Source organism: Canis aureus, chromosome 25, assembly GCF_053574225.1.
Source record: "Canis aureus isolate CA01 chromosome 25, VMU_Caureus_v.1.0, whole genome shotgun sequence".
Classification (NCBI taxonomy): domain Eukaryota; kingdom Metazoa; phylum Chordata; class Mammalia; order Carnivora; family Canidae; genus Canis; species Canis aureus.
The window spans coordinates 1,960,199-1,986,519 of NC_135635.1; the positions used below are offsets into that span (position 1 = coordinate 1,960,199).

The 26,321-nt window shown below is 62.2% G+C and overlaps 1 protein-coding gene and 2 long non-coding RNA genes across 15 annotated transcripts; 1 reads left to right on the top strand and 2 right to left on the bottom strand.

The window, feature by feature from the left end:
• Nucleotides 1-121: 121 nt before the first annotated feature.
• Nucleotides 122-13,487, bottom strand: LOC144296750 (uncharacterized). Of its 4 annotated transcripts, none has more exons than XR_013363720.1 (5): nucleotides 13,346-13,487; nucleotides 12,203-12,388; nucleotides 2,911-3,138; nucleotides 2,236-2,385; nucleotides 122-311 (listed from the first exon to the last, which is right to left on the bottom strand). It is a non-coding gene; the product is annotated as an uncharacterized LOC144296750 (long non-coding RNA). The 4 variants fall into 4 exon arrangements; XR_013363718.1 differs by having other exon boundaries at nucleotides 122-1,462; XR_013363719.1 differs by lacking the exons at nucleotides 122-311; nucleotides 2,236-2,385; nucleotides 2,911-3,138 and adding an exon at nucleotides 9,612-10,962.
• On the top strand, nucleotides 4,879-25,496 carry RARG (retinoic acid receptor gamma). 10 transcript variants are annotated; one of them, XM_077869900.1, is made up of 12 exons: nucleotides 4,879-5,105; nucleotides 5,515-5,718; nucleotides 6,103-6,166; nucleotides 6,312-6,359; nucleotides 9,814-10,145; nucleotides 20,513-20,661; nucleotides 20,875-21,016; nucleotides 21,644-21,804; nucleotides 21,957-22,133; nucleotides 22,476-22,680; nucleotides 23,091-23,249; nucleotides 24,205-25,496. In XM_077869900.1, the coding sequence occupies exons 5-12, from the start codon at nucleotides 9,962-9,964 to the stop codon at nucleotides 24,402-24,404; spliced, it is 1,377 nt and encodes a 458-aa protein (XP_077726026.1). In that variant the 5' UTR covers nucleotides 4,879-5,105; nucleotides 5,515-5,718; nucleotides 6,103-6,166; nucleotides 6,312-6,359; nucleotides 9,814-9,961; the 3' UTR covers nucleotides 24,405-25,496. The 10 variants fall into 10 exon arrangements, with proteins under 10 accessions (XP_077726026.1, XP_077726024.1, XP_077726028.1 ...); XM_077869898.1 differs by lacking the exon at nucleotides 6,312-6,359; XM_077869902.1 differs by lacking the exon at nucleotides 5,515-5,718.
• LOC144296749 (uncharacterized) lies at nucleotides 23,413-26,320 on the bottom strand. The gene is made up of 4 exons (XR_013363717.1): nucleotides 26,151-26,320; nucleotides 25,498-25,574; nucleotides 24,853-24,928; nucleotides 23,413-23,695 (listed from the first exon to the last, which is right to left on the bottom strand). It is a non-coding gene; the product is annotated as an uncharacterized LOC144296749 (long non-coding RNA).
• Nucleotide 26,321: the final 1 nt, after the last annotated feature.

Genomic DNA, 26,321 nt, shown 5'->3' on the forward strand with positions numbered 1-26,321 from the left:
TGTCCTGGGAAATGTGTACGAGAATGTTCTTAGCATTGTTTATGACAGGCATACTGAAAACAACTCAAACATCTACCAACAGGAGGATGAAAACATAAATTGTGATATATGCTTTTTTTATTTTATTAAAAATTTTATTTATTCATTCATGAGAGACACAGAGAGAGAGAGAGAGGCAGAGACACGGGCAGAAGGAGAAGCAGGCTCCATGCCAGGAGCCCGATGCTGGACTCGATCCTGGGACCCCGGGATCACACCCTGAGCTGAAGGCAGATGCTCAACCACTGAGCCACCTGGGTGTCCCTAAAAATCTTTAAAAAACAAATAAAAATTTAAAAATTTTAAAAATAGAGAAAAATAATTATCACAAAAGTCAGGATGGTGGTTACTTCTTAGGGGAGGGAAGGCATTATGGAAAGAACACATGGGAGCTTCTGGAGTGCAGGAAACACTATTTCTTGACTTGGATGGCAGTTAAGTAGGCACTTGATTTATCTCAATTTATCTGTACCCTATTCATAATGTATTTATATATTGTGTACAGAAAGAAGATAAAGTACCATTTTATTTTCTCTGGTCCATGCCACCTTGTTCAGATCATGACACTGAAGTCAGATACTTCCTGGTCCACACCTATCTTTCCCACCAGATCTCAAGGAGAGGCAGCAACCTTCCCTTTATTTCTGATACCTATCAGTGCCTGGCATGAGGCGGATAATAAATGTTTGAATTGCACTGCGTTGACGTTCCCGTCTCTCGTCCCATGGAGAGAGGGGCTGCTGCAGAAGAGGAGGCCTGCTGCGGTGAAGAGCGCCAAGACCTGGGTTCCCAGCTTAGCTTTGCCACTTCCTAGCTGTGTGATTTGGGCAAGCTGCTTAACCTCTCTGGTTCTTGGCTCCCTCTTTGGTGAAATAACTGCTCCCTTCCCAGCCTGCTGTGTGGATTAAGGTACATGTTGAGCACAGTGCTTGGAACACAGTAGGTGCTCAACAACAGACAGCTTCTAGACCCCCTGGCCCTAGCTCCGCATCTTTTCTTCAAAGGAATCTGCTAGAAGGGGGCACCAGCCAGACATCAAAGATGGCCCCAGAGAGAGGGGCAACACCTTTGGGGGCGGCCCCTGGGGCCAAGGTGGAGCTGTTGTCTGGAAGAGTTGGCAGACTGGGGAGAGCCAGCTGAAGCTAAACTGATCCCAGGCAGTCGATGGGAGTTGGCAGAGGAGATAGGACACCAGGGTTCTGGGAGTTTCCATCCAGGGGAAGTCCCAGGTGTGGGTGCGGGGGTGCCAGGCTGGCCCCACCCAACACCCTGGCTCCAGGGTATGTGGGCCCGGGGAGGAAAGTGGGTCAGAGCAGGGCTGGAATTTAACCCCATTGGTCCCATGACCTCTTTGCCAGCTCCAGGGACGGCGCAGCCACAAAGAAGCCTGTTCCCTCCTCCAAAGGGCCTTCATTCCTTTTCCCTAGAAAGGAAGAATCTTGGCACCTCGGTGTCTGGGCAAGAGGCACTGGAAGCCCCCCCCCCCCCGCCCCGTGGATGGAGGACAGCTAACCCTGGAACCCCTGGATTGAGGCTCTGTACAAAACACTGCTACACCCACAGCCACCCACGACGGGCAGACCCCTGCAGCTCTCACCTCACGCCTCGCCTCACCGTACTCCAGGCAACTGAACATGCTCGGGGTTCCAGGGAGGGGGCCGGTCAAGGCCAGACCCCGAGGGGCAAGGGTGCAAGGCAGAGCAGCTTGGAGGAGGAGGCTTTTCTGCCTGGTGAGGCTGCGGCTAGGCAAGCACAGGAATCCCTCACTCTGGGGGATTTGCCAATGGCGTGGGGCCTTGTTTTCTGTGTATAATCTGAGGCCTAAGCCTGTGGTTTCCTCTTCCCTATCTGTGCCTCTATTTCCCTTTCCGGAGGAGGAAATGAAGGAGTGGGTGGAATCACTCCAGGGTGGGGTCACCAGGTGTCCCGCACCCCCCCCTTTGGCCATTAGGAGGTGCTTATCATCTGTCCCTTGAAGCATCTCCAAATCTGGGTGAGGAACAGGAATGGAGGGGCCCTCTTCTTTCCCGGGGAGGGGGCAGGGTGACTGGGAGCAGGGACCCTGTCCCAGGGCCTTTGCATATGTTCTTTTGCTGCTTTCCTTTCTCTCCACTCTCTTCCTCAGTTTTGCCCAGAAGCCCCTCCTGATCTCCTTGGCTGGGGGAGAAATCTGTCTATTATTCACTCCCATCGTACCTTATGCCTCTGCACGCTGGTTTATCACCTGCAGTTTTGTGGATTTTTTGGTTGACATCTGACTCCTCCACCAGAATATGAGCCCACGGCAGCCAGAACCATACCTGGGTACTCCCAAGGTCTAGTACAGTACTTGGCATGCGGTGGATACTCAAGAGAAAAAAAAAAAAGTTGTTGAATTAATGAAGGGCGCATGCTCAAGGAAGAAATCGCTAGAGTTGTTAGGCCAGTCCCCAGATCCTGTGTTTCAGACTCAAAGCCTTATTCTGTGTGGGGATCTGGGTGGCACTGAGGATGGTAAGGGCCTTCCACCCACAGATTCATTCACCAAGAAAGCCAAAAACTGGCCAGCGGGAGAAGAGGCCTGGCCAAAGGGAGGACATTGGGCAAGCACCTGGGGCAACGCCGGCCCCAGCCTCAGGCTGGTGGAGCGGGAGGAGGTGGGAAGGGAGGGCAGGAAGGGAAAAGAGAAGACACGTGTTGTACAAAACATGTTTTCATCACACCCTCCCTGGGTGCCCTGGCCTCCAAGCTCCGATGGCACTTCCATGCCTTAATGATGTCCCTGGGGGCTGTAGCGTAGCTCCCCCACCGCCCACAGACATCTGCCAGCCACCTCTGAGCCTGGCACAGGATGGCCCCCCCAGCACCAGAGTAGGCATATGGGATGCTTACCCATTCAACAGTCCTCTGGCTGGTGGGGAGAGGGGAGAGTGCTACTTGGGGGTCGTGAGGCAAAGAAGCACAGTCAGGACAGGTGGGTCAGGTGTCCTGTCCTCATAGTGTCCCCTTCTGGTCTTTGTGATGAGGGAAGCAAAGGAAGCCTGGTCCTGCGGCCCCCAAGACATCATTTCTCCAAGTTGCCAGGGTGACCCAGTGGAACAACCACAAACAGAGCACAGGCTAGAAATAGGGATGACAGAAGGGAAGAAGAAATGAGGGGAGTTCTCTCCACGGCCTCCAGCGTAGGAGGCCCCCTTCCCAAGTCTCACCCCGGAATCCCTGGGCAGAACACCGGTTGCCTTTGCCTCGCAAGAGGGACAGAGGAGGAAGTTTGACCCCCTCACAATGCCCCACTTCCCAGATCCCCAGTCTGCTGGCTTTTTGTTTTGACTTCGGAACAGACCCCAGTCACTGGGTCCCGGGGAGGGCGGGGGCGGAGGCGCGGCGATCCCGAGGGGAGGGACCGGCTCAGGGCGGGTCTTCCTGGGCATCGCCCCCTGGCCGGCGTCCTTGGCTGGGGACGGAGCAGGCCACCAGAAGGGAGGAGCCAGTTACCAAAGACGGATGGATGGACAAACACCCACCAGAGACAAAGACAGAGGCAGACAGACAGACAAACCAAAACAAAGAGAAGGGCAGACACAGATGGAATTTTGGAGCTGCTGACCCTTTCCAGCCCCCCACAAGTGTTCAGCACCCCCCCCCCTTTAGCTTCCCTGTCTCCATCTGCTGCCCCAGCTGCACAGTCCTAGAGCTCTAGCTCTTGACCTCGACCAGCCCCTGAGCCCCTTTAAGAAGGAGAGGGGGAAAGTGCAGGGAGAGGAGATACCCAGCGGGAAGAGTGTCGGGGGTGGTGCCTGGGTGTGTGTCAGGATGCCCGGCCCAGGGCCAGGGAGGGAGTGGTGCCCTCGCCCGGTCATGAGGACAGGAGACTCATTCACTGTAAACCAAGTACAGATGTGCTGGGACGGGGAGGGGGAATTAGGGCCACATTCGCAGACCGCAGTTGGGCTGGCCCTCCTCCCGCCAGCCACCAGGGCAGGAGGGGTTAACTTTGCAGCCTCCTGGCAAGATCCCTGCCACACAGGCGGGCGCCATCCCACCCCAGCCTGGATGCCTGGGTCCAACTCCCCGACACTTGCCCCTCCCACGCTGCTGAGTGCTGCTCCCAGGGTAACCAAGCAAAGTCAACAGCAGCCAGGCCACCTGGGGACGGGACCCTGGAGTACCTATTCCCAGCTCTTTCCACCCCTGGAGTGAAAAGGAGGGCCTTGTCTGCACCCCCATTGACGTCTCCTGTTCTCCTGAGATGGCCGCAGCACGCCCCTTCTTTCCCCCTCTCCATCACCTGACTCTGGCTACCAAAGGCGGCCTTTCCTAGGGGGGCGGACACCTGGCCCCCAGGGTGGTGGTGAGGACAGAGCAGAGTAATTTCGGTACGGAAAATGTGATGACGTGATCAGGAGCCCACGTCCCCAGTGCTGGCCACCCTGGGAGTGTTACTGGGGAAAGGTCCTTGGGGTGCGTCTCTCCGGCCCAGCTGGGCCCCCTTTACTGCTCTCCTTCTCTCCTTTCTCACCCCCACCTTCGATCCCCGTGGGAGTGTTTGGGGTCCACGCACAGAGCGTGGACTTCAGACCCCTCCTTTCCCCTCACTCTGTGTGCGGTAGAACGGAGACAAACCCCTGGGTTCCCAGGGGCGGGCTGAGAGTCTTGGTGGTCGGCGTCCCCGTGTCCCACACTGACGCTGACCCCGGGCAAGCTCGCTCACGCACACCCCGGGTCAACAACACTCGTGGCGCATCTACCAGGCAAGCAGGCGCTGGTTGAGGCCGACACACACCCTCAGCTCGGGCTTTCTCCCTCACACCCAGCCCAAGGCTCCTCCCACCCGCAGCCACAGTTCCTCCTGCCCTCCTCACCAGCCTCTCCCTCTCCAGATCCAAGCCCCAAGGTGGAGACGACACTGGCAGCCAGGGACCCCGGCCCCCTCAGCGGGTGAGAGGAGGAGGTCCCGGCCCGGAGCCTCAGCACCCGCACCCCCCCATCCCACTAGTTAAAGCAGTTTGCTCCTGGCACCGAGGACCACCTGGGACAGGCCGGCGGAAGTGGAGCCCCCCAGGGCCTGCGGGGAGGCCAAGCGAAGGGTAAAGACGGTGGCACCGGGGTCATGCCCTGGGGCATCACTGCTGCGCCTTGGCCTCCCCTCGGCAGGCAGCAGAGCCCGGCCTCGCTCAACCACGCAGCCGCGGACAACCCGGCCGGTCCCCTCGATGGCAGGAAGGGGAGAGGTGCCAGGGCAGGGTGGCATCCCGGGCCACGCCGAGCGCTTGGGCCAGCCTGGCCCGGCCTCCGGGGGGGGGGGGGCGAGCCGGGAGGGCAGGGACCCAGGCGTCCCGGGCCGCCCCGCCCCGCCCCCGGCCCCGGGGCACCGAGGAGGGAGCCGGGCAGGGGCAGGCGGCAGGGGAGGGAGGAGCGAGGGCGGGAGGGGGAGGAGGGAGGGGGGGTGGGGAGGGAGAAAAAGAAAGAAAATATTTTCCGTGTCCCCGCCTGCAGAGTCAGTGTGCGGTTTGGGAGAAAATGTGTCGGATATTTTGGGGCGGTCACGTGGGCGGGCGGGCTCCGAGAGGCCCCGGGACTGTCCCAGCCTAGAGCCCGCGCCCCCCCGGCCCCCGCCGCCGCGGCCCCGGCCCCGGCCCCCGCCGCATCCCGGGGCGCCCGACGCGACCGGGCCCGGGCTCGCCCCCGCCTCCCGCGCAGGTGAGCCGGGCGGGGAGCAGGCCGGGGCGGCGGGCGGCGGGCGGCGGGGTCGGGCCCACGCGGGAGCTGCCGGGCGTGGAAGGGCCGCCCTCGCCGTCCGCGGGGTCCCGGAGCCCGAGCGGCCCCAGCGCCTCCTCCCGGCCGGGCCGTCGGAAGGGCCGGAGCCCGCCAGGCCCGGGGCGCCGCGGCTCGGAGGCCGGTGGACTGGGGGGGGCTGGGGGCCCCCAAGGCGCGGCTCTGCATCCCGCCCACTTGGCCCCCTCCGGCCGGGAGGGGGGTCCTGGGAGTCCTCGCCCTCCCGGGGAGCCCAAAGCAAAGGGGGGAAGAGCAGGAGGGCGGCGGCGACCTGGGCGCCCCCCTGACCGGCCTCTCTGTCTTCACCAGTGACAGCCCAGGTCCCTCGGCCTGACCCAGAATGTAGGAGGGCATCTCTGCAGGTGGCCGGAGGGTAAGAGAACCGACGCCTGGTTGGGGGGGACAGGGCAGCCCCAGGAGGAGGAGGGGTCTCTAGGGCGAGAAGCTGAGATGACCGTGAGTCCAGGGGGGTGCAGTCCCTCAGGTCTGAGGCTCCTGCCCTTGCTGTCACTCCTCAGATGCTGAGTTGGAGTTGAGGACCACAGGAAGTGTCCCGTATCCTTGAGGCAAGGAGAGAAAGGAACGGGCTGGGGGGCAGGGGGCAGTGTGTGCAGGGTGCCTGGAGCTTGGGTATCCCAAATAGACACACACACACACACACACACACACATGCACATACACACACACAGGCACATGCATGCTGCAGCTTAAAGCCTGGTAGGAGTACAGGGCACACACCCCCGCCCCGGCACACCCCCACCCCTGGCTCAGAAAGCCACCTAACTGGCACCTCCAGTTCCCCCCTCGGCCCCACCCTGCCCGTGCCCTCCATTGCCCACACACATTCCACTGGCATTGCCTGCCTGCCTGCCTCCTGGGCACTGCCCCTCCCTGGGGCCAGTGGGGTGGAGGGAGGGCACCTGGGGATGAGAGGTGGAGACTCAAGGGTCTGGACTCCCCCAAGGGTGGCACAAGGCCAGGGAAACCCAGGCCACCGCTGCCTCCTGGGGAGCAGGCTGGGGGCCCAGGCTAGAGCAGAGGATGCCTGGGTTCTCCGCCCAGGCTGGGGATGGGGTCATGGAAAAAGGTGGTCGTGTTTATACAGAGGGGAGGGGGGCAGCGGGTGGAGAGCAGCCGACAAGAGCAGCTTTGTTCCGGGCTCTAGAACGGGCAGGGCAGCCGGGAGACGCGCCCCCCCCCCCATCCGGCAGCCCCCTTCATCCATGCCCTCCCTCAGCTCCACCTCAGCCCTAAGAGAAGCAGCTTTGTAAGGGCCCCTTTTCCCTAGTCAGCCCCACCTCCATCCGAGGTGGCATCTCTTCCTTCCACAGGTTCCCCAAAGAGCCAAGGCGTCTGGGGCCCTAACGTAGGATTCCCTTTTACTCTGTACCACTGTCTTCCATCCCTTGGTCCCTTCCTCCGCCCTGGACCTAAGACCTTTCCTTCCCCTCCCAGCCAGGGCAGGGGAGCCCGGGCTCAGAAACGGAGGACTCTGTCTCCTTCCCCTCTCCATCAATACTCAGGTCCCTTCTCTGAGGCAAAAGAGAAGCAAGCCCAGGGAGAGCTGGGCTGGCCTTCACTCGTTGCAGCTTCACTCCTCAGTAAGGACCAGGAAGGAGACTGAGCATCCCTCTCTGGGACCCCGAGGTCCTCTTGCCCCACACTCAGGTCTCTGCTTCCCACCTGGAAGTGAGAAGCAAAGACGCTGGGTGCCGGAACCAGAGCCCGGGGGCCTAGTCGAAGGCAGTCTGAAGAAGATGGGGGGGCTCCAGTAGCTTCTCATCCTTGGCATTGGAGGGGTTAATCTACCTGGAATGTGGCCCAGCCTGTTGAGCTATGGCCCAGGGGCCTCTGGGGCCGGGACTCCTGGCTCCACCTGGGCTTAACTAGGGATGAGGACTTGAGGGACCAGGGGAAGGAAAAGGAGAAGGACCCTGGGGGCGTGGGACTCAGCCTTTTAAGCCTGGGGAGACACGGGGCTGAGGAGTTTGAGGGTACCAGGGGTATGCGTGATGCCTCGTGAGGAGCAGGGGTTGCTTCACCCATCAGGCCTGAGTGAAGGGCGGTGATGTTGGGGTCTGAGTTTCTGTAACCTCCACGACAGCCTACCTTCAGGAGTTTGAAGGCCAAGGTAGATGAGAGATAGGAAAGAAAAAAAGGAAGGAAGGGAGGAAGGCAGGCAGACAGGCGAGCTGAGGTACAAAGATGGAGAGATACGGATCCTGGAAGCAAAGAGGATGGAAAGAGATGCAGAAATGCCTGCCCTACCGCTGGGCCTGCCCACCCCACGGTCTATATCTGTTTCACTCCCAGTCCTCTGTCCCTCTGTCCCTCAATCCATGATGGTTCTGGCTGCTAGAGGAGGTGTCTAGGCTGGGGTGACTCCTTCCAACTCCCCTAGAGTGGGTGGTTCTGGGCCTCCTGGGAAAGTCAAACTTTCCCTTGTCCGAGGAGCATCGGGAGAGAAAGCACCTGCTCAGCCTTGGTGCTTTCCCCTTTCCTCTCTCCCTCCTTCATCTCTCCCTTCTCTGGCCTCGGGTTAAAAATCTCCTGGGGCAGGCTACCCTTGAGGGAGGGGAGACTGTCTGGGAGGGCTTCCTGGAAGCAGAGGGTTCAGAGAAGACGGAGAAAAGGAGATGGGGAAGTTAAGTAAGGTGAGGACCAGGAGAGGAGCTGCTCCCTGGCATCACACCTGGCACACAGCGGGGCCTCCATTCATACCTGTGGGTTTGAAGGAGAGTATGCAAGGCAGGTTAGGATGTGAGGGACACCTGGAGACAGAGATAGAACTGGGAGGGGAAACTGGAAGAGGGGCTATCGAGGAAGACGGAGCCAGAAGGAAACGGGGATTACAAGAGAGCTATGGAGGAAGAGAAGGTACAGAGAGAAATAACACGAGACACACGTAGCATTTAATATGTGCCCTATATTATTTTAAACACCTTACATATGTGAAATCATTAAATCCTCACAACCACCTTATGCAGCAGGCCCTATTATTCCCAACTGACTAATGAGGAAACTCAACTCAAAGGGAGATTAAGTAACACGCCCAACGTCCAGCTAGGGAGTGGTGGGGGTCGATTCAGGTAGCCCGGCCTGAGTCCATGATCCTCATCACTGGACCACAACTCCTCTCCAGAGACACGCAGGGCCTCAAAGTTACTTCAGAGATATGTTAGCTTTCCCCAGAGTGGTAGGGAGTTTATTTTTATTTATTTTTATTTTTTCAAAGTTGTTTTTTTTTTAAAGATTTATTTTTCTTTATTTACGATAGACGAGAGAGAGAGAGAGAGAGAGAGAGAGAGAGAGAGAGAGAGAGGCAGAGACACAGGCAGAGGGAAAAACAGGCTCCATGCCGGGAGCCTGACGCGGGACTCGATCCCGGGACTCCAGGATCATGCCCTGGGCCAAAGGCAGGCGCAAAACCGCTGAGCCACCCAGGGATCCCGGTAGGGAGTTTAAATAGCCTTCTCTTTCTTTCTTTCTTTCTTTTTTTTAATTAAGTAAGCTCTACGCCCAACATGGGGTTTGAACTCCCAACCCCGAGATCAAGAGTTTCATGCTCTACCGATTGAACCAGCCAGGCTTGCTGAGAGTTTGAATCCTGGCTTCACCACTTAGGGCCTCGTGACCTTGAGCCAGTCACTCAACTTCAGTTTCCTCCTCTGTGAAATGGGAATCATAATTCCTACTTCACATTTCACAGGATTGACGTGAAGGTTAAGCCGAGTGTCTAGCACTGTTGTGTTCAACGGTCCCTTCTCAGCTTAGGGGTCCTCTTCCCCCCCCCCCCCCCCCGGAGTCCTAAGACCTGAACTAGTTTCCCCTTCCCTGGAGAGTTTTTCTCAACCTGCCTAAGCTCCTTCCCCTTCCTGCCATGTGGTGGAGGCCCCTGGGCCAGGGCAGCACAGATCTTAGAAGCCTGGAGGGAAAAGGCTCCAAGGGGGGAGAGGGCCGGGGCTCGGGGCCTTAGGGTGACCGCTCTCTTATCCCTCCCTTTCGTCTCTTTCTCCCTAGGACTCTTGGAGGCCCAGTGGGCAGGCCAGGAAGGGCGGGCACGGAGCCTCCCAGGCTGGGGCAGTGGGCATGGGCGGGGGCTGCGGCTGAAGACCTCCCCCGCCCGCTGCAGACCCCCGGGGATTCGGCCTCCCTCACCGCAGCTGCCATGGCCACCAATAAGGAGCGACTCTTTGCGGCTGGTGCCCTGGGGCCTGGATCTGGCTACCCAGGGGCTGGCTTCCCCTTTGCCTTCCCAGGGGCTCTCAGGGGGTCTCCACCTTTCGAGATGCTGAGTCCCAGCTTCCGGGGCCTGGGCCAGCCTGACCTCCCCAAGGAGATGGCCTCTCTGTGTGAGTCTCCGGGTCCTTGGGGGATGAGGGCAGGTGGAAACAGTAGGCCATTGTAGAGGGTGGATGCTATAGAAAAGTTGGTGGTACCCGGTTAGCACGGCTGGCGGGGTCGGGGGTCTGATCTAACGGAGTAGGTGACAGGAGTTGCAGGAGGCGGTTTGGACTGGTTTGCAAATGAGAGTTCTCCTGCCCAACGTGCCTACAGTGCCGTGGCCACAGTGGCCTCCTGAGTCAACGGCAGGGGGAAGGCTTTGTATGGGCAGCCAAGGGTGGGCCTGGTGAAGTCTGAGGCTGCGTGCCGCCGTGGGTCTGGGGAAGCAGCCGGGGCAGTGGAGGAGTCTGGGAGGTCAGTCAGCCGCCTGACATCCAGAGGTGAAATTGTTCTGAGTTAGAGACAGGCAGCACAAGAAGCAAATGAAATAGTGCCAGGTGCCCAAAGACGTGTGGGGTCAGGGAACCCTCCTGCTGGTGCCGGGGAGGGTGGACGCGGCTGCAGAGAAGGTAGTAGCTCTTGCACCAGAAGTAGTCTGGGGGAGGTGCAGGGGGTGTTCCAGAAGCATCCTCTCCTCCAGCAATGTGGGTTTTCGACTCCTCCCCTCCCTCTGGGTCTGGCATGGTGCCCACGTGCTGTGCAGATCCCTACTTGTTCCTCAGGCCTGCCCTCTCCGGGTTAAGCCTTTGAGTGCTGACAGCAGACAAGCCTTAGGCCTCTCCTCTTCCCTCTGGATCCCCTTTCCTCCTACTTCGTAGTTGGTCTTCCTGACCCAGCCATTCCAGGCCTGGGTGCCCATGACCTAGAGGGCCAGGCCGCTGGGTCCTGCGGGGCAAAGGGGCAGCATGTGAGCAGGTGTAGAGAGTCCTCACCTGGAAAGAAGGGGAGGTGATAAAAGGAGAGGCACAGAGAAGGGCAGAAAACCAGAGGCGTAGAGACAGGGAGATAAAAAGACAGACATCCTTTAGAGCTCCAGGAGCTCAGGGAGAAAGAGGTGGGAGAAAGGGGGCCGTGCCTTTGGGGGGGGCACTCAGGGGGCTGTGTGGGTGTGTGAGGGGGTGACCAGATGGGGCTGGCCGTTCTGCTGGAAAGAGTGTGCTCGTCTGGAGAAGGTGTGTGTGCGCGCCCGTGTGTGCAGACCATGTGCAGTTGCGTACGTCCAGCATGTCCTCGAGACTCTCCCCGCACGCACGGAATTCCAGTGCGCGCAACAAAGAGTCAGTGTGAGGAGGCGACATTTAATAGGGCTGCTGACGGTGTGTCTGGTGCTCGGTGAGACCGGCCCGTGGCGTGTCTGTAGACCAACAGGGGATATCTGGGTGGCACGCAGGTGAACAAGAGAGCACAAAGCCCCCCTTTCTGGAAACCTCAGCCCAGCCGGGCTTCCCCTACCTCATTTACACCCCATGAATCTGTCCCTGAGCCTGAGGAGGTAGGAAGAAACCACCCTCCCCCGTGGAAGTACTGCTTGCAGAGAACCATTCAACTTGGTCCCTTGGGACTTGGTTTTCCCAGGTTTGGGAGCAAGGAGGGAGAGGAGGAAAAGGATGGTGGTGGGGGAATGCTGACAGCCAGCAGCCAAGTCCCCAGGGAAGTTCTCCTCTGCCCTGGACACACTGGATCAAGGTCAGGGATGGAAGTAGTAAGGTCAAGGCAGGGGAAGGGGTCACCCTGGGCTCTATCCCCTGGAGGCCACCCTGAAGGAGGGGGACTGAAAGGAGAGATCCAAGGGAGGAGCCAGAACGGGGCAGGTAGCTGGGGAGGGTGCGGCTGCTGGCAGCGGGGACAGGCCTGGGCAAAGAGGTGCTGGTGGGGTGGGGAGAAGGGGAAGGCTTGGGTCCAGACAGCCTGCATGGGAGTGGGGCATGCAGCACCCAGTGGTAAATGAGAGGGAGGAAGAGGGGAAAGGAGGGGATCCCAGAGGCTGGGAGACCTCCCACAGCGGGAGAGCCGCTGAGGGGTGAGAGTGTCGTCTCTCATTTCTCTGACCCCGCTGTCCCTCTGTGCCTGGGGCCACCCAATGGAGAGGGCTTGGAGGCCTGTCTGATGCCAAAGCCGCACTCACCTTGAGTCTGTGTCTCTCTCTTCACCCCCCCTCCCTTAGTCTATGGGAGGGAGGGTGGTCCATGAAGGAGTCTGGAACTTCTCCCTGAGGCTGCCTCCTGGATCCTACTGCTGGGTCCCTAGCACCTTGGAGACATCCACGTTGAGAAGGGAAAGCTTGCTTCACCTCTTGGGGTTCTCCAGGGGCCTGAGTGGGTAAGGCAGGCATCTCAGAACCGTGTGGTGGGAGGGGAGGGGGACGGGGAGGGGGGCATGTGCTGTGGGGGCAAGCGCAGGCCTGTTTGCACGGGAAAGCAGAGGGGGGTGTGTGTGTGTGCACGTGTGCCGCTGGGTGTACGAGCTCACACGTGTCCGCGAAAGCCCCGAGTCTGTGTCTCTCTGCGTCTCTGTGTTTAGGAACACTGGTGTGCTCTGTTTGCTTTGTCAAGACTGCAGGGAACAGAGTGGGATGGGAGGGAAGGGAAGCCTGGCCCTCTTCCCCGTCTTAAGGAGGCTGTCTGTGGTACTGAGGACCTAGCCCTGTTCATCCTCTGAGCTTGGTGGTGACAGTGTCCCTGGGGCAAGAAGCCCAGGCTGCACCAGGCTAAGTCACATGGAGAAACTGAGGGCAGGCTGGCACAGGAAGAAAAAGAGTTCTACTTGAAAGAAACTGAAAAAGACAGACTCCGAGACCTAAAGGAGGTGACGGAGAACTACCCAGGCGGTCGGTCGGTCGGCACAGCCAACAGAGGGAACCCAGACGCTGGGAGAGGAGGCGGCAGAAGGAGCAGGCCAGGGTAAGGGTGGCGAGCGGGCGGCAGCGAGGCCTCCTCCAGGAAAAAACCCCAGCCGACCGCCTCCTTCCCCTCCCCTCCGGTCTCGCTGGGCTCGGGCTCCAGCTCCAGGCCTACACAAACGGGGCTTTGATTGCAACAGGAAACCTCTCCGGCGGGGGGAGCCGGGCAAGCCGCCGCGGCTGGGGCCCAGGCTGCACCCCCCTCTGCCGGCCCCCTACCCAGTCCCAGCCCCCATCCTGCCCAGCGATGCCTGCACCCCTGCTTTGGGCCCCGTCCCTCATTCACACCTCCCTTCTCTCTTTGGCAGCCCCTTCCTCCAGAGCCCCCTCCCCGCTGCCCTTCAGGTGGGACTCTGAGTTAGGACTTACCCTTGGGGTGGGGCTTCTTGCTTTGACAAGCCCCCTCTTCACCTTTCTGAAGGAAGGTTTTGGAAGGAAAGGAGAATTTAGCATGAGGAATTCAGAGCCAGTGATCCTCCACCCCATCCAGAAGGTGGCAGGAGGGGGGCGGGGGTGGGGGGGCGGAGGGGTTAGCTGTTCCTCCCTCCACAGCCCCTCGTTGGCCAAACTCATCCTTTGCCAGGGTGGTCGAGGCTCTGAGGGGTGACCTGCAGGACTCTGGGCACTAAGGGCCTTGTTAGAGGGGGAGGGGTGCGCTTCTCTTTGCCTCTGGGGTCTTGCCTTTGTGGGGCTCTGGCTGGGAGGGGTGAACCGTGGTGGTGGGGATCACAGATTGGGGGGGTGAGTCAGGCAGCAGCCCCCCCTCATACTCCCACCAGGCTGGTGGAGAACATCTGGTTCCCATGAAATGCTAGAAGGCTAATGGGTCTAATTGCTGCAATAAGGGCTGGGGGGACTTTGGGGATAAGAGGGGGCACTAGGTTCCCCCATCCCCTTACCTTCTCAAGGCTGTACTAAGACCGGCTAGAATGGGGGGGTTGGGGTTGTCGGGAAGGGCGGGCCTGGCACTGTCCTGCCTCCTCCCTTCTAAGGCCCCCTCTCCCTGCAGTGCCTGGGAAACACACAGATGGGGTGACGAGGAGTGGGGTGCATCTGGTGAAGAGAAAGGGGGGCTACTGAAGACTCATGACTTCCTGGAGCCCTCCAGCCCCCCCTCCTGTGCCCCATTCCCAACCCCCCTCTCTGTGGCCTGGCCACTTCTGGTTCTAATTACCAACCAGGCAGGCCTGACTTAATTGGGACCTTTCAGATTTCGGAGGAGGAAGGGGGTGGTGGTGGTGGGGGGGGGGGCTTGAGAGCCTGGAGTTGACTAATCAGAGCTCTTTCCCCCTGGTTTTGGGGGTACTTCCCATTTTATAGTTAATTTTTTTTTTTTAACGCTGCCCAGATTCTAATTCAGAAATCTATCCTCGCCCTCCCTTTTTTGGTGTGTGGGGGTGCTGGACTCAGAAACTGGGCATTCGAGGAGGCAGGGAAGCTCTCGCTGGGTCAGAAGGAACAGCCCTTCCCACCTGGGCCGCACTTCGCCCCCCCACCCCGGTCGGCCCTGCCCCCACTCCGCCCCTCCCTCCCCTCCCTCCCCTCCCCTCCCCGCCTGCCCCTCCCTGCCCGCTCTGGCACCCCTTCCTGCTCTTTATTCTTCCAAACTGGCGCCCCCCGCCCGCGGCACCCCCGTGCGCCCCCCTCCCGGTACAGGAGATTCTTAGAAGAGCGCGCCCCGCCCTGGCGCAGCCGCGGGGGGGGGGGGGGTCGGGCGCCGCTCCCGCTCCCGCTGCCCCTCCCCGCCGCTCCCGCTCCCCGCCTCTCCCCCTCCCCGCTCCCGGGCGCTCCCCGGGGGAGCCGCGCTGACCGGGCCGGGCCGGGCGGGGGCGCGGGGCGGGGGCGCGGGGCGGGGGCGGTTTCCGGGAGTCGCGGCCGCGGGCGCTGTCCCGGGGCCAGGGTCCCCGACTCGGCGGGCGGCGAGGGCGAGCTCTTGACGTGGCCCGGCCCCCGCCCCCCTCACCCCTTCTCCGCCGGGCGAGGGCGCTCAGTGCCCGGAAGGGGCCACCGAGGGGAGGGCACCGCGGCCGCGGGGGGTGCAGTGGCCCCGGGACCCGGGCGGCCGACCCGCAGTTGCGGCCGAGAGGGGCCCCGGCGCCCGGGGGCAGCGGGCACGGAGGACGGGCTGGGGAGGGCGCGCTCGCCGGGGCAGGCCCGCGGGGGCACCGTGGGGGCGGCCGGGGGCTTCGTGCTCCCGAAGCGCCGCGGGCTCGAGGAAGGGGACCCGCGGGGAGGCGGCCCGGGACGCGGCCGGGAGGGAGACTCGGCGGCGCAGGAGGGGGCGGGGGACGCGGCGGCGGCGCTGGCGACGGCCTGGGCGGGGCGGGGCGGGGCCGGGTCAGGGGGAGGTGAGCGCGCCCGGCCCCCCGCCCCGAGGGGGGTTCCCGGAGAGTTCACGGCGGGAGCGCGCCCCGGCCCCGCGACCGGGGGCGGGGAGGACGGGAAGGAAGGAGGCGGCGGCGCGCGCCGAGCCGCAGGAATGTACGCTGCGGCCCCGGAGCGCGCGCGGAGGGCAGCCGAGCGGAGGGAGGGAGGGAGGGGAGGGAGGAGCCAGGCCTGGGAATGAGGGGGCGGAGGCGGTGCAGGTCCCCGAGCTCCGGAGCGCGGCGCGCGGGGAACCTCCATGTTGCCCTCTCCGCCGTCTCCCCTGACACCCCTGCCTGCACCGACTTGTGTGCAAAGAGTGGAGTGCGGGGGGCGGGGCGGGCGGGGGGAGAAAACGCAAAAGGAAATGCGTGTGCTCGGTTCCTCCACTGCTTCCCCCCCATTCCCGACCAGGGCACGCGCCCAAGTGCAAATGCGTGCAAAGCCCCGGGGCTGTGGAGACGGAACGCCTGCTAGCATTCCCGCGAGCTGGATGTGCCTGCACAAGCGTTTGTGCATCTGTGGCTCCACGCGCGTGCAGCTGCAAGCACGCGCACTGTTGCATATTTGCAAATACGTGGTGCCTGCCTCGATCAATGCATGCACGGGTGTGTGTCTCGGCCGGCGCGCGCGCCGGGCGCGAGTGTGTGTAAGTGTGCGCTCCACTCCCAGCTCTGCTCCTCTCGGTGCCCGGCCCCCTTCGCGCTCCAAGCCCCACCCCCCACCCCTCCGGGCTTCGCTTTTACAAAAGGTCTCCCCAGCGTTCGCCGCCGAGGCGCCCAGAGTGAGCCGGACCGCGGCCGCGGCGGCAGCCCTGGCTTTGCGCCCCGCCCAGTCCCTTTCCCCTGCTGGGGATCCCCCTCTTCCCCGCCCACCCCTTACCCCCCATGCAGCCTGGCGCCCTATGCTAGCCCTCCCCCTCCCCCCCTCCAGGAGCGGGGCGCCGCCGGGGGAGGAGGGGGAATCGGCTGCGGGTCCGCGGTGTTCCTAGCACCCAGCTCCCCTCCAAGCCGGGTCGCGATGTACGACTGCATGGAAGCGTTCGCCCCGGGCCCGCGCCGGCTGTACGGGGCGTCGGGGCCCGGGGCCGGCTTGCTGCGCAGAGCCGCGGGCAGCTCCTGCTTCGCGGGACTGGAGTCCTTGGGCTGGCCTCAACCCGCCAGCCTGCAGTGTAGGTACCGGAGCTCCGGGGCGGGGTGCGGGCTGCAGGGGAGGCCGCGGCTCGCTCTTTGCGTGTGTAAACGCTGGAAGTGGGGTGCGAGCGGAGACTCCCCCTGTCTCTGCGAGCGGCGGGTGTGCAGCAGAGGTGCTGGCCCTTTAAACGTGGGGACCTCAGCGACTCCTTTGGGTGTGTGCAGTAGTGTTTGGAGCGCGTGTGGCTCTTGGGGTGGGTGCCTACCCGGAGCTGCGGTTGATGCCGCCCCAGGATTTCTGAGGATGGGGAGGGAGCGGGGTGCTCCTGCAGCTCGCGCCCGGGGGGATACGGCACCCAAGGCCGTGGGTGGCGTTTGTAGGCTCCATGTGGGAAGTTGGGAGCGTGAAAAACACTTGCAGAGCGTGTGAACCCCTGAAGGGTGCAGCCCTTACGTGGGCGGTGTGGGTGTGGGCGTCGGGGTGTCTCGCCCGTGGGCCCCGACGGCGTTGGCAGGTCCGCGCGGGGGGCGCGAGGCCGGGGAGGCGTGTGCGCTGCGCGGCCTGGGGGTCGGCGGGGTCGGGGAGCGCCGCGCACGAGGAGCATCCCGGGTGCCCCCCGCGGGCGGAGGGCCGGGCCCTGGCGCCCCTCCCCCGCCCCGAGGAGCCGCGCAGGGCGCTGCGTGCGGGGCCGGGGGGGGGGCGGGGGGGGCTCGCCCCAGGGCCACGACCTCCAGCTGCGCTCGGAAAAGCGAAAAGTTGAAGGCAAAGTCGGCTTCTGGGGCGGGGGAGGGGGGTGGCGCGGAGGAGGTGGCAGGGAGAGTGGGAGCCCTGGTCCCCGAATATCCATCCTCCCCTCCCTGTGAAATGGGAGATGCCAGGCCTGGGGCCCTGGAACCCCTGTGCCGGGCGGTAATAAAAAGCTGGGGACTGAGAGGCAGTAAAAATGAAGTCCAGATGAGAGGCGGCTTTGAAGCCTGGGCCCGAGCGCCTGGCGGGGGTGGGTGCGGGGAGGAGCCGGGAGGGGCGCCGGGAACACCCCCGAATCCACCGGGGCTGGGAGCGCGCCGGGAGCCCGGGGCGGGCGGGGCGGGCGCCGGGGGAGGGCGCGCGCGGGGTCACCGGGCCGCCAACGCGCCGCTCGCTGGCTCCCGGCTGCGCTGTTTACGACAGTGCTCGGCGGCCTTTTTTTTTTTTTTTGGCTTTTTCTCCCTTTTTTTTTTTTTCCCCTCTTCTGATCTTTTTTTTTTCTTTCTCGGTTCTTTGCTTTCTGCTTTTCCTTTCTTTTCTTTCTTTTTTTGGTCTTCTGGTTCCAGGGCAGAGCTGCTCAGATTGATTAACAGCTCAGCCCGGAGACTAGAGGAGGGAGGTTGCAACCCGGAGACCGCACTTTGGGGTGGGGTGCGGCAAGAATTAAAAGTGTGGCGTTTATAGGGTGGAGAAAGCATGGGACTGTTATTACTTTGCATCAAATCCTGGTGAATGCTTAACTTTCCTTTCAGTGCCCAATAGGAAGGGGAGTTGGGGGTATGTCGGGAGGGGTGCTGAGCGGGAGAGACTTGCCCGGGAGGGGGCTTTATGGGGGCTGGGGCCTCTATTCAGGAGCCTGGCGGTCCCTGGGACTTGGCTGGCAGTGTGTTTTTGCATTTCAATTTGGACCAGTCATTTTGGCCTCTAGGGTCTTGGTGGGCTTCAGGCCTGCTCCCCACACTTTGAGGGAGAAAGCAGCTTAGACCCGTGTCTAAGTCAGGGAGGGAACGAGCTCCCTCGTGGAGGGGGCCACACGCTGTGTTCGTGGGTGTTTGCGGGTGTCCTGGTGCTGCGCTCGCAGGCCGGGTGTTGGTGTGGTCGCTGAGCTGCGCTCCTGCAAACGCGAGCTGGATGTTGTGTGGCAGCTTTAGGACTTGTGCGCCCACGTCCACGGAGTGGCTGGGGCGGGCGTGCTTTTCTGCCCGCCTGTGTGTTCCACGGTGCCAGGGGCCGCTTGGGGTAAAGGAGCCCATCGGTAGCGCGTCTGCTCCTGGGCCTCGCGTGCTTGTTGATGTGTGAGAGCGTCTCCGAAGAGGTGTGTCAGATTGTGAGTCTGGGCTTCTCAGCCCTGTGCCTCGCAGCTGGGAGCGTTTACAGCCGGTTATAAAGAGTTTGTTTGAAGCTCCGCTCAGCCTGGCCAGGAATTTCCTCAATTTCAGCAATTTGGGCTTTAAAAGGAGAAAAACCTAGAGCCCACCCCCCTCCTCCCCAGCAGGGGCCCCTGCCTAGCCTGGGAGCAGCCTCCCGACGGTGGGGACGGTGGGGTCTCGGCCCAGGGCTGAGAAGGGAATCTGAGCAGGCTTGACCAGATTAGCCTTCTTGTGCGCTTCACCCCCAGATTGACTGCCCTGGGGGGCTCAGGGGGCAGAGCGGTGCCCAGAAGGGGTGACGGCACCGCGGGGACAGGAAGGGCCGTCCGGGGCCTGCTCCCTGCGGCCCCCAGGCCGTAATTGCCCGGCTTTGCCCCAGCCGTCGGGCCGCACCCAGGCCCTTTCGCAAGAGAGGAAATGAGGCAGCGCTCTGCGGGCAGGGCGGGCGGTAGCGCCGGGTGAGCACCCCCCTCCGGCTGCGGGCAGCACCCGTGCCCTGCTCGGCCCCCAGGAGGGCTCCCCAGGCCTGGCCCCGCTCCCGCCCCCCGCCCCGCCCGTCGCGGGGAATCTCACTCCGGCAGGATTCTTATGCTAATGGCGAGAGGGCTCCCCTCCTGGGGGGGGTGGAGCTGGCCCGACCCCGGCCTCTGGGGCTGCCTCCGGCCTGTGGCGGCAGGGGGCGGACGTCGGACCAGGTGGGCTGAGGCCGGTTAGGAGGAACCAGGTGCTCCCAGGTGGGTGCGTGGGCTGCTCCCCATGGAGGGTCTTAGCGCTTTCTCGCCTTGACGTGGGCCCCCTAGGTTTGGGCGCCAGGTCCGACAGGTTGAGTAATTCCTAGATCTTTCCAGCCTCTGAAGATCAGCTACAGACCCGAAACCCCGAGTCAGGAAGGGCCCCCTGAGCAGCCCCGGGACCCCTCTGAGCCGCGATTGGGAGTCTGGGGGGCACGTTTCGGGGCGAAGTTTGGAGGCTCAGAGTCCAGCGCCAGCTCCCCTCCCCCACGGGCCGTTTACCCACCGGCACCTGACTTTCCTGCTTTGCTACACCCCCAACCGCGCTACACCCCCAGCAGCTCTGGACCTGAGACTCTAAGCAGATACCTCCGTCTCGCCTTCCCCAGCTTCTCCGAGTCGCCGCCCGGCGCCTCGATCTGGTCAGGGGACCCGAGAGCCTGGGCTCCGCCATCAGCTGGCAGGGTGGCACCGGGCTGGCCACTGCCCTCTCCTGGCCTCCGTCCCTTCAGGTGTAAAATGAGGATGTTGGATATCCTCTAACCTGCTTTCCTGTGTCCCGTGTGCTCCACTGCCTCAGTGGTTTCTGGGGAAAAGGACCCTGGCAGCTATTTGGGGAGTGGCTGGAGAGGGAAGAGCAGGGGGATTATCTACCCCGCATTACTTGGGAGAAAACAAGGTCCCCTGGGGCCCACTGAGTACCCCAGCAGGTCGCTTAGCCAGGCGCTAGCTACAGGTGGCCGGTACTTGGCCCAGATCTGTTGCCTCATAAGGAGGATGGTGGGGGCTAGACTACTGGGTGGACCGGCGGGACAGGCAGTGATAAAGAGTGCAGAGCCACAGCCCATGACCCTTCCAGCTGCCCACTTTATAGCTGGGGAATCTGAGGCCGGGGACATTACCATCCAGGGTGGCCTTGGCCTGGAATTTGGGGAACTGAGCAGGATCATGAGGGCTCAGGCTGGCACTGTGGTGCAGGGAGATGGCCAGGCTGCAGGAGGTGCACTGATGGTGGTGGCTTGGGGCTTTCTGGAAGTATTTACTCTAGGGCTGTACGAGGACTTGAAGTCACTGGTGGGGATGGTGTTGTCACCTCTGAGCCAGAGGGAGAAGTAGGGATGGGGTGTGTGCTGTGAGGATGCCTGGAGATCGGAGGGGTCCCCACCCTCACGTCACTGCTTCCCCCCCAGCGGTGGAGACTCAGAGCACTAGCTCAGAGGAGATGGTGCCCAGCTCGCCCTCGCCGCCTCCACCTCCTCGGGTCTACAAGCCGTGCTTCGTGTGCAATGACAAGTCCTCTGGCTACCACTATGGGGTCAGCTCCTGTGAAGGCTGCAAGGTGTGTGAGTAGTGAGGGTGGGAGCATCGGGCCTCTGTCCAGGTTGTGGGGGGAGAGACTCCTGAGTGAGCAGCTGTTCCTGTGGGGTGGGAGGGGCTGCTGCCCACGGAGGTGGCTCCTACACTAGCTCGGGCGGGGGCAACCCTGCAGGCCTGTGAGAGGCTGGTACTCCCAGCAGCCTGCCTCACTGCCCACCCCCACCCCCAACTCCAGGGCTTCTTCCGCCGCAGCATCCAGAAGAACATGGTGTACACGTGTCACCGTGACAAAAACTGCATCATCAACAAGGTGACCCGGAATCGCTGTCAGTACTGCCGGCTACAGAAGTGCTTCGAAGTGGGCATGTCCAAAGAAGGTGGGCCCCGGGCCTGAGCCCTGAGCGGGAGCCTCCTGTCCTTGCGGGTCATGGCTGCCTTCTCCCCACTGACCTCTGAGACCTGGCCTGCCCTGGGGTGCTGCCTCCACCCTGGCCAGGCCTGTGTGGTCAGTGCCATTCACCCGGGAGGCCCCACCCCTTGGGTTCTCCCTCTCAGAGCTTAATCCTTCCTGTGAATGAGTGAAGGGGGGTCGCTGGCTCACTTGGCCCTCTTTCATATGGGGAGGTTGGGGGGGGGGCTTGCTGGTCCCTCCCCTGCTCCCAAGACTGAGCCTGAGGTGGTTCTGGGGCGCCCCCCCCCCCTGCGCCATTGTGCTGCCAAGGCTATAAGTGGATATCCTGCCGCCTGCATATCCTGCCCCCCCCCTCCCCAGCTCCTGCAGGGTGACAGGAAGGGCAGGATGGAGCCAAAGGGCTTGGGGAGGGAGCAGGGGCTGCAGGCCCTGGGTGGGGCTGGAGAGAGCCAGCCTGGGAATGGGAGCTAATGTACCAGCTAAGGAAACTGAGGCAGTGATAAGGAGTGGACACGTGACAATTGGGGTGAGGGGGGGTACCAGAGGGAGGTTCTGAGGGTCCTGACCCTCTCCTTGCGCCTTCACCTTCAAGCTGTGCGGAATGACAGGAATAAGAAGAAGAAGGAAGTGAAGGAAGAGGGGTCGCTTGACAGCTACGAGCTGAGCCCGCAGTTAGAAGAGCTCATCACCAAGGTCAGCAAGGCCCATCAGGAGACCTTCCCCTCACTCTGCCAGCTGGGCAAATACACCACGGTGAGTCCGGTGAGGGCTTTGGGGACGAGGTCGGGGTTGTAGGGGGGTCACAGTCCGGTGTCGAGGACGAGGAAGGGCAGCAGTGCAGAGGGCAGAGCCTGGGGTCTGGGCAGAAGGAGGCCTCAGCTTGCCTTCCGACCTGCCCTCCCTAGAACTCCAGCGCAGACCACCGGGTCCAGCTGGACCTGGGGCTCTGGGACAAGTTCAGCGAGCTGGCCACCAAGTGCATCATCAAGATCGTGGAGTTTGCCAAGCGGCTGCCTGGCTTCACGGGGCTCAGCATTGCGGACCAGATCACTCTGCTCAAGGCTGCCTGCCTGGACATCCTGGTGAGTGGGGGCCTGTCTCCCGCCACGCCTGACTCCGGGGGAGCCCAAGGAGTTGTCCGCACAAAGATTTCAGTGTCTTCCCCACCCCTGTCTGGTCTGGGCCTCCCCAGATCCCCTCTAAACCTGAGGTGGGTTCTTTGGGTCTTACCCCCACCCCAAGACCTGCTCCTGTGCTCCTGGACGCCCTGCGTCCTTCCGACTTCTCTTCCCTCCCCAGCTTCGGATCCTCCACCCCCGCCGCCCTCCCCGCGTGTCCTGCAGGTTGCCCTCCTTCCGGCCTCCCCACCCGGTAGGTGCTCCTGCCCAGACGCAGCACCCACTCCTCCCCGTGCCCACCTCTAGATGCTGCGGATCTGCACGAGGTACACCCCAGAACAGGACACCATGACCTTCTCCGACGGGCTCACTCTGAACCGGACCCAGATGCACAACGCGGGCTTCGGGCCCCTCACAGACCTCGTCTTTGCCTTCGCTGGGCAGCTCCTGCCGCTGGAGATGGATGACACGGAGACAGGGCTGCTCAGCGCCATCTGCCTCATCTGCGGAGGTGCAGGGGCGCCCCCTGGCGGTTACTCGGGCTCCTCCCCCCACACCCCACCCCGGCCCTCTGACCAGGCTGACCTCGCCCCTGCCCTGTCCACAGGCCTCTCAGGCGCACCCCTGAGCATGACGCGGACAGGGGGGCCAGAGCAGAGGGAGAGCAGAGGAGACCCCATGTAACTGGTGCACCTGCACCAGATAAGAGGGGTCCGGGCAGGAGCGGTTTGCCAGAGGGGAGAAGGTGCAGGGCTCGGGGCAGGGGAGGTGGCCTGGGTAGGCTCCCGAACGACAGGGAGAGGGCTGATGGGACAGATTAGGGGCCCCGGGGGGCCCTGGGGCAGGGTCTGGGACTCGGCCGCCTGTCACCGTCTCCTTCCCACCCCTTCCTCTCTCACTGCGCTGTGCTTGTCCCTGTAGACCGCATGGACCTGGAGGAACCAGAAAAAGTAGACAAGCTGCAGGAGCCGCTGCTAGAAGCCCTGAGGCTCTACGCCCGCCGGCGGCGGCCCAGCCAGCCCTACATGTTCCCAAGGATGCTCATGAAGATCACGGACCTCCGGGGCATCAGCACCAAGGGTTAGTCACGAGGGAACCTCTCCTCTCTCCTTCGGGACCTGCTGGTCTCTCAGGTCAGGCAGCGGGTAAGCAGAGACCAGAACAGAGAATCAAGCGGTCTACGCTGGAACCCTAGGCCTGCCGCATGCTCGTGGGGAGACTTCGGGCAAATTCCGTCACTTACTGAACCTTGTTTTCCTGTTTGTAAGCGGGGCTATACGTAGACTGACCCCCTCAGTTACTGTGAGGGCGGAGGGAGCTAACACCACGCACACGGAATTAAAAATGCAACTCCTCCGGGCGCCTGGGTGGCTCAGGCAGTGAAGCGCCGCCTTCCGCTCAGGTCATGATCCCAGGGTCTGGGGATCGCCCCGCGTTGGGCTCCGTGCTCGATGCGCAGCCTGCTTCTCCCTCTTCACTGCTTATGCTCTCGTGCTCTCTCTCTCTCTTAAATAAATGGGTGAAATCTTAAAAAAAAAAAAAAAAAAAAAAAAAGGCAGTCCGTCGGTTGCTGTAGCCTCATTTCAGGTGCTCAGTGGCTAGTGAGGATTGTATTTTACGAAGCAGATAGTTCCATCATCACAGAAATTTCTGTCGGACCGTGATGGTTCAGAAGGATGCTTGGCAGGTAGGGGCTCGGTACATGTCAGCTGTGATTATAAAGATGAGTAAGAACAGGCCTGGGAACCACCGGCCGGCCGTGGACATGGAAGGTGGAGTGGGGTGCGCGGGGGTGCACTGGCAGCGGGCCCGGTGTGACCCTTGAGGAGACCACCTAAAGGATGGGATGGGTGGGCAGCAGACTGGCCGAGGAGGCAGGCAGGGTGGCCTCCGGGACCCCTGGAGTCAGGAGACGGTGACCTGGGACAGTGGTGGCGGGCTTGTGCCGGGAGCCCCCTGGGGAAGAGGTTGGGGAGGTGGCCTCAAGAGGGCCTGGGCTTCTGCTCCCCTGAACCTCTTTGTCGCTCTGTCACAGGAGCAGAAAGGGCCATTACCCTGAAGATGGAGATTCCGGGCCCGATGCCTCCCCTAATCCGAGAGATGCTGGAGAACCCCGAAATGTTTGAGGACGACTCCTCGCAGCCTGGCCCCCACCCCAAGGCCTCTAGCGAGGATGAGGTTCCCCGGGGCCAGGGCAAACGGGGCTGCAGCCCCCCGCCTGACCAGGGCCCCTGACTTCCCCTGCCGTGGGGGTTGGGGCTCTAGGCAGCAGACTGACCATCTCCCAGACACCGCCAGTGCCCGGGGGAGGACCTGCTCTGCCCTCTCCACCCCTTCCAGTGAGCTCCTTGTTTTTGCCAAAGTTTCCAGGGGTGCCTCTGTGTTCATCCCCTTCCTGCTCCAACTGGCTCCTTCTCCAGTCTCGGGGGCCTGCCCTGTTCCCGCCGGGAGAGAGGGCGGAGGGGTGAGCCTCAGTGTGGACTCCCAGATCTCAGCACTGCCCCTCAGACCCCAGGGTCCTGGGCTCCCCGGGGCAGGAGGACGACCCTGCCGGTTCTACAGCCCCCTCCTTTGCCGGGTGCTTAGGCCTCTGGGAGCCAACAGGAACACTAGAGACCAAAAAGGGGACGTAGGGGGAGGGCTGAGCCCACCCTCTTGTCCCAGGCCTTGGTGCCTCACGCACCTGCCGGATGCACGCTGCCCTCTGTGCCCCGTCGTCGCACCAGGTCGGGTTGGGGCAGGCTGGGCCCTGCATTTCTCTGGGGGCCAGAGGGTGAAAGGGACAGATGCAGGTCCACTGGGCACGGTTTGCTTGGGCCCACAGTTGACCTTGTGGCCTCCGTTACGAGCCCCTCCCCCAGCCCTGTCATGTGCCTTGGGCTTCCCCTGCCTCCCATCTCAGCCACCGGGGCAGGGACCCTCCTACACTACAGAGGGGCCCGGGGACCCCCTCTCCCCCCTAGTGCCTTCCCCCCCTTGATCTCCAGAGCAGCTTGGCCCAGGGAGGGGGGTGTGGGCGCTGCTTAGCTGATCCTTCCCTGACCCAGAGGAAACCTCTATTTATTTATTAGCTTTTGTTTACACCCTGGACTTGACCCCTTCCTCCAGGGGTCTTGGGAGGGGGAGCCCAGGGCCCTTGTGACCCCTCCCTCCTTCCTCCAATCCCCAGTTTGTATTTAGCTGCCAAATAAGATCCCCACTGGCTCCCCTTTTTCTCTGGGGGGTCAGGGTGCTGTCTCCTCCCCTCTGTTTACATCTCCCCTCCACCCCGCTGTATCGCATATTGCTGAGTTTTCTATTTTTGCAAAATAAAGTGATGGAAACTCACGACATGTCGCTCCCTCTGGGAAGTGGTAGGGGCAGTGACCCGGCGAGGAAGGTGAGCTCCTGGATTTTGCAGCTTTCCTAGGGAAACCAGAGAAATGGGGATGAAATGTGCCTGGGTGAGGATGGAAGGAGGGTGGGGAAAAGGAAGCCCACAGGGGCTTTCCTGGGTGTCTGGGCCTCCCACAGCCACCAGGTGTGGTTCTCAGATTGGACCCTATGGACCTCTGGGATGGTGTGAATGGGCCCAGAGGTCTTTAAGCTGCCCCACACCCCCGGTTGTGTGTATGTGCGCCTCTGCCCTCTGGGGAGGGGGTTCATTGAGGCTGCACTTGGTTCTCGTGAGGGTCTCTGGGCCCAGAGGAGAAGAAGCACAGCTTGCATCTGAGTTAGTGCTTCTGTTTTACACCAACCCTTTCCCATTCTAGGACCCCACTATCGCCTTGGAAGTCCTTCCCTCTGTCCCTTCTAACCCTTCACCCCATGACCCCACTGTTACCTTCTGTCCCAGTATCTCTCCTTGCCCCTGCGTGCCTTACCTCTGCAACGCCCCATCCTCCGCGCACTGCCTGTGGCCTCTACCCCTGTGCCCCTCGCCCTCTGCGACTCCCCCTCCACACCCCCCCACCTTCTTCCCTGGGGCAGCGCCCTGCCTACCTTGTGCCTGGCTTTCTTCACCGATGATCTGTGCGTGCGAATGGGAGAGGGAGCTTGAGGATGTGGGAGTAGGAGAGAAGAGTGGGGAAAAGCAGAAGAAGAAAGTGAAAGAGGCTCTGGAGGAAACCACAGGGCCTGCTCAGGGCCTGCGGGGAAGGAGGGGTCATCGCC

Bases quoted from the DNA above. Each gene is read 5' to 3' on its own strand.
- RARG (XM_077869900.1), top strand. From the start codon at position 9,962: ATGGCCACCAATAAGGAGCGACTCTTTGCGGCTGGTGCCCTGGGGCCT. The intron at 20,662-20,874 runs GTGTGTGAGTAG...CCCCAACTCCAG, and splicing joins GCTCCTGTGAAGGCTGCAAG to GGCTTCTTCCGCCGCAGCAT. The intron at 23,250-24,204 runs GTTAGTCACGAG...GCTCTGTCACAG, and splicing joins CCGGGGCATCAGCACCAAGG to GAGCAGAAAGGGCCATTACC.